General features: G+C 34.0%; 1 protein-coding gene across 1 annotated transcript; it reads left to right on the top strand.

Annotated features, from left to right (window-relative positions):
• The first annotated feature begins 531 nt into the window (after positions 1-531).
• Positions 532-5,926, top strand: LOC121223283 (disease resistance protein RPV1). The gene is made up of 9 exons (XM_041104440.1): positions 532-616; positions 875-1,265; positions 1,546-1,870; positions 1,981-2,646; positions 2,745-2,785; positions 3,458-3,698; positions 3,842-5,089; positions 5,180-5,417; positions 5,589-5,926. Exons 1-9 carry the CDS (start codon positions 532-534, stop codon positions 5,924-5,926), a joined length of 3,573 nt encoding a protein of 1,190 aa, XP_040960374.1.
• The last annotated feature ends 271 nt before the right edge of the window (positions 5,927-6,197 follow it).

Genomic DNA, 6,197 nt, shown 5'->3' on the forward strand with positions numbered 1-6,197 from the left:
AACTCCCTTCTAAGATTAATTACTTGTTGCTGCCTAGTCTTGTCTGATCCCATGAACTCCTCTTTTAGCTTGTCCCAAGCTTGTTTGGGTGAGTCACAGGCCATGATGCGAGTAAAAATCACATCAGACACTCCATTCTGTAGGCAGGCCATGGCTTTATGCTTCTTGGCTCGCTCCTCACCATGTTGCCTGATTTGAGCAATGGTTGGATTTGCTCTCAATGGTGGTGGCTCGACATCATTTTCAACTACACTCCACAGATCAAGTGCTTGGAGGTAAGTTTTCATTTTAACTACCCAAATGTGGTAGTTTTCTCCAGCAAAAATTGGTGGTGGAGGAGGTGCAAAGCTCATGTTGCTGAAACTGGTTTGACAAACACGATTTTTTAAGTTTATTTTGAAACAAAAAAACTTAAACAACAGAGGTCCTCAAAGACAAGAGGCTTTGATTACCATTTGTTAGAAAAAAGGCAGCAGCAACAATGAACAACAAAGAGCATAAGCTCATGAAAAACAACAAGCAAAACAATTGATGGCTAAAGAAAAAAATAACCGACTAAGAAAGTCCCATACTGCTTTCATTTCCATTTCAAAATATATAAGAGTTACAAAAGCAAGTCAGTTACCTAAACGTAACTACTCCCACCAAATTTGGCAAGTTGCCAACTAAAATATTACAAAAGAAAAGCTGAAAAAATTCAGTTGTTACATCCATCAATTTCAAATCTAAAAGTACTAGCTTTAGATATCAAGCAACTTGCCAACTTGTTAACATCACAAAAAATACAAAATTTAAACAAAAGAAAGTTGCTTCTGGTTTAATCTTCAAACAGACATGTAAGCATTACTGTTGCTGGAAGTTTGTTGCATTGCAGGCCAATGCTCAACAGCTCTAAGTAGGAGTGGGATCGTCACTTTCAGGGATGATTTAAAGCTGGAGGTCAGCGAAGAGATCGCGCCAGAACTCTTTACAGCAATTCAGCAATCATGGTGCTCGGTAATCATTTTTTCACATACTTATGCCCTTTCAAGTTGGTGCTTGGAGGAGCTTGCTAAGATTGTTAAACAACATAACAACGACGACCATAAAGTGTTTCCAATTTTTTACCATGTTGATCCATCTGATTTAATAAAACAAAAAGAGAAAGTGGAAGAAGCCTTTGCCAGACATAGAGAGAGATACAAAGAAGATAGTGAGAAGATCCAAATATGGCGAAATGCTTTAATTCAAGTGGCTGGAAACAAGGGATGGCATTTAAATAACCAGTAATTCTTTCTTTTCTTCTTTATTTTCTAGTTTTTTGGATATATATGTATAACTCTTTTTTTTCTTTCTAATCTTATGTGTTTAACTGAAAAGTGCCATATTTCAATAAAAGAGCAAACTTTGTATTCTGGCTCCGCAACAGATCTTCCTTTCTTATTCTTGGTTCTTGTTTGCTTCCAAACTATATTATGTTTGATGATTCATTGAAAAAGAAAGTTTGTTTGAAACATATCAACAAAATTTTATTCAAAAAATTAAATTTTCCTCTGTTTTTTTTAGGCATGAATTAGAATTTATTAAAGACATTGTCAAGAAGATTTCAGCAAAACTATGTCAGACTTATGCAGCTACTCATAGCGACTTGGTTGGAATTAGTGAACGCTTGGAGGATTTATATTTGAAAATAAACATTGGGGAAGATGATGTCCGCGTTGTAGGAATTTGCGGAATGGGTGGTATCGGTAAAACGACACTCGCAAGTGTTGCTTACACTCAAATGTCATCTCATTTTGAAGGTAAAAGCTTTATTGCTGATATTGGAGAAGTTTCAGACAAATGCAGACTAGTTCTTTACAGAAACAACTCCTTTCACAGATCTTTCATGGTGAATGCTTCAACTTTTTCGATGTTCATGAAGGGAGTGACATAATTAGCCATAGGTTGTCTCACAAAAAGGTTCTTGTTGTTCTTGATAATGTTGATAATATACAACAGTTAAAATGCTTGGTTGGAAGGCACGATTGGTTCGAATTAGGAAGTAGAATCGTTGTAACAACAAGAGAAGAACATTTGCTTCGATCTTGGCCAGTTGATGATATGTATGACCCCACAACATTGAATCCCAAAGATGCGCTTCAACTTTTCAGTCTGAAAGCTTTTCATAGTGATACAGTGCAGGAAGATGATTTCATTGAGCTTTCTAAACATGTTGTAATTTATGCTGGTGGACTCCCTTTAGCTCTTGAAGTTTTGGGTTCCTTCTTGTGCGGTAGAGATGCGACTCAATGGAGAAGTACGATTGAAAGACTTAAAAGAGAATCTAATAAAGAAATTTTCGATAAACTTCGAATCAGTTTTGAAGGACTGGAAGAAAGGGAGAAGAATATATTTTTAGATATAGCATGCTTCTTCAATGGGGAGAATAAAGATTTTGTAATCAAAGTATTAGATGGTTGTGAGTTTTTTCCTGATATTGGAATTGATGTTCTCGTTAAAAAATCTCTCGTAAAAGTTGATAAACACAACAAAAATTTGAAGATGCATGACTTGTTACAAGAGATGGGAAGAACAATTGTTAGAGAAAAATGTATTGATGAACCTGGAAAACGTTGCAGATTGTGGGAGGAAAGAGACGTCCATCATGTCCTAACAAAAAACACTGTAAATCATTCAACAAAAGTTACATACTATTTCTTTTTTTATCCTGCATTATACATTATTTATTTTATTTTCTTATTTTATGTTCTTGATTTTTTTAGGCTACAAAAATGATTAAAGGTATGATCATCAATAATAAAAGGTAAGAAAACACTCATAATAAATTTATGTGTACCGTAAATAATTACCATAAATAATTATTATTTTTAAATATGATAATAAACTATAGCAAAACCTTTGATACTCAATATTTCAATGTTTACTTATAAAATTTATTTAGCAACATATTTACTATTTCAAAAGAATCAAAAGGGAAATGTATGTATTTTTAAAATATTAATGGTATACTTTTTTTTGTGAAAATTAATGGTATATATTTAATGCACGTGTATATCAATGAATTATATTGTAACATGTCATCAAAAGTTTTGTTTTAATGAAAATGGTTTCATTTTTAATTATGTGTCATTGTTCGGTTCATTAACTTATATAGAATTTGCATTGTTTGCGGACCAAAGATAAATCAACATATTAATTCATTTTTTTAGGATTAGGTAATTTAACCTCGGATGTGACTGATAGATATAAGTATGTCTTTAATATGAGTATATTCAAAAAAAATTTAAATAGGTTTTTTTTCATGTATTTAAAAAGTTTTTAAAGGATCATATCTTAATACCCATATATGGATGTACATTAGATATAAGTATTGGATACGAGTACTTAAAAAACATTATCGATGCAACATAGCTTCTAGATATTAAATGTTTTTGTATATTTTGAAGCTCATTTTTGTTTTGCTCATGATTATTAGGGAATCGTGCAAGATACTCAATTTGAGTGTGGATACCTTCTTGAAGATGAAAAATTTGAGATTACTCAAAGTGCTTTGCTTATCAAATTGTGATGACCTCAAATATCTTTCTAATGAACTACGGCTTTTAGATTGGACAGGGTATCCTTTAAGATACTTGTCTTCAAGCTTCCAACCGGACAACCTTGTCGCACTTCTTTTACCATGTAGTCACATTCAACAACTATGGAGGGGAAATAGAGTAAGAATTAACTCAATCTTATCCTTGTGTTTTAGCTTATTTTAGTATAAATTATTAAACTTTGATAAAGGTAAAACAAAATAACAAAATTGAGCATTATTATGTTTTCTCATTTGTTTCTAATTTATTATGGTCTTCAACAGCCCTTGTTTAACTTGAAAATAATGAACCTCAAAGGGTCCCAAAACCTAATCAAGACACCAGACTTCACAACAGCATCAAATCTTGAGGTTTTGATTTTGGAAGGTTGTACCAAATTAGTGGATGTTCATCCATCAATTGGAGTGCTTAAGAGCCTTAAACTTTTGAATTTAAGAGATTGCAAAAGTCTTAGGAGTCTTCCAACCAAAATTGGAATGGAATCTCTTGAAACATTAGTTCTTTCGGGTTGCTCAAGTCTTGTAAGGTTTCCAGAGATTGATGGGCAAATGGAACGTCTCAAAACTCTTGATCTTTCCGGTTGTTATAGAGTGAAAATTTTATTAGAGAATTTGCAGCAAGCAAAGTTTTTGGAAGAGCTCGACTTGAGTGAAACAGCCATAACAGAACCACCATCCTTCATTTTTCATTTTAAAAATCTTAAAGTTCTATCTTTCAGTGGGCGCAAGGGACCCTCATATAAGTTACTACCAAATTTGCCTTCTCTTTTCAAGGTAATCCAAGGAAGAAGGACGAATCCCATGGCTCGGACGTTGCCTTTGTTGTCAGGTTTGAGTTCTTTAATAGAGCTACAACTAAGGGACTGCAAACTTTGTGAAGGAGATATTCCGCCTGATATTTCTGGTCTATCCTCTTTGGTATCTCTTGATCTTAGTGGTAATAATTTCATCAGCATACCTGCATCTCTTACTCGACTCTCCAAGCTTGAAGAGCTTATATTGTCAAATTGCAACATGTGCACTCTTGGTGAAGCAGATACTCATAGTGATATTTCTGGTCTATCCTCTTTGGGTGTTCTTGATCTTAGTGGTAACAATTTCATCAGCATACCTGCATCTCTTACTCGACTCTCAACGGTTTATGTTCTTGACTTGTCAAATTGCAACATGTGCACTCTTGGTGAAGCCGATATTGATAGTGATCTTTCTGGTCTATCCTCTTTGGTACATCTTTATCTTAGAGGTAAGAATTTCCTCACCATTCCTTTGGCTCTTACTCAACTTTCCAGGCTTAAATTGCTTAAATTATCAGGTTGCAAGATGCTTAAATCATTGCCTGAGCTACCAACAAGTATAAGCAGTGTGAAAATAGATGATTGTTCTTTACTTGAAGTAGTTGCAAGTCCATCAAAAGTATGCAATTTAGTCCGTGGAAATGAAATGTGTGCCATTAACTGCTTCAAATTGGCTGAGAAAACCAATGTATTAACACTGCTGAAAGAACATATTGAGGTCTATTAATCTATTTTTTCTCCCTTACAAAATCTCATACTTGAGAATTTATGGTTTTAGTTACCAAATGACTTGTGTTTTATTTTGCAGGCACTTCCAAAATCAAGAAAAAATTTTGATGATGGCTTCTTTGATATTATGATGCCCGGAAGTGAAATTCCAGAATGGTTTAGCCAACAAAAAAGTGACTCTTCAATTAAGATTCCCCTACCTATTAACCTTCGGAAGGATAGTCAATGGATTGGAGTTGCTTGTTGCTGCATTTTTGTCAATAACGATGCCTCAAGGAATGACGAGTCTATCTGCTGTCATGGATCTATTTTTCGAGGTAGAAATTGTTGACCAATTCATTGGAGACTCCGGTGGGTAGGTCGACGATTTAACAAGCCCATAATGAAAGATCACCTTTTTCTTCATTATTTTTCGCGTGATCAATTATATCTATTTTCCTTGGAGGATAAATATGGTGTCTATGAAACCAATAATTTATGGACAACAGATTGCTTAGATCAAATAGGCGATGAGCTTGAATTGTCTTTCAATGCCGAATTAGGACCAAATTACCGTTGTGTTAAGGTGAAGAAGTGTGGTGTTAGAATAGTGTATGAGAAAGATTTGGAAGAAATGAAAGAGTTGCAGTGCCATACCACTCAATCTTCTCCAAATTTTGAACACATCCACCAACACTCTGCTCACAACCATGGATCAGTAGGTAGCACTTCTCACATGAAACGAAAACGTAATATCTCTGAGGAAACGGAGGAAGAAGAGCCGCAACCAAAACAGATGCAAAAATTTTTCAATTTTGTAAATGGCCAATCAAGAACGAAGCATTAACTGTGGTAAACTACTTAACCAACTTCGTCCTATTAATTGTATTTTTACACATCTTGTATTCCATTTAAACAACTATTCTAGACTTGTTTTGCATATGAGATATGATCCTTCCATTATATGCCAAAACATTTTAAAAAAAAATATTCATATTCATATTCAACATGTACATATATTTATTCAAATATGAATATAAAGTATGCACTAATATTCAATTAGAAAATCTTTTGTGCGTGAGTGTTAAACAGTTGTTATGAAGGGTTAGTTTGATAGT

The sequence above is a fragment of the Gossypium hirsutum genome, chromosome D11, assembly GCF_007990345.1.
Source record: "Gossypium hirsutum isolate 1008001.06 chromosome D11, Gossypium_hirsutum_v2.1, whole genome shotgun sequence".
NCBI classification, from domain to species: domain Eukaryota; kingdom Viridiplantae; phylum Streptophyta; class Magnoliopsida; order Malvales; family Malvaceae; genus Gossypium; species Gossypium hirsutum.

Excerpts from the sequence above, each read along its gene's own strand:
- LOC121223283 (XM_041104440.1), top strand. The coding sequence starts at position 532 with ATGGCTAAAGAAAAAAATAACCGACTAAGAAAGTCCCATACTGCTTTC. Across the intron at positions 2,786-3,457 it reads ATGATCATCAATAATAAAAG|GGAATCGTGCAAGATACTCA; the intron begins GTAAGAAAACAC and ends CATGATTATTAG. Across the intron at positions 3,699-3,841 it reads AACTATGGAGGGGAAATAGA|CCCTTGTTTAACTTGAAAAT; the intron begins GTAAGAATTAAC and ends GGTCTTCAACAG.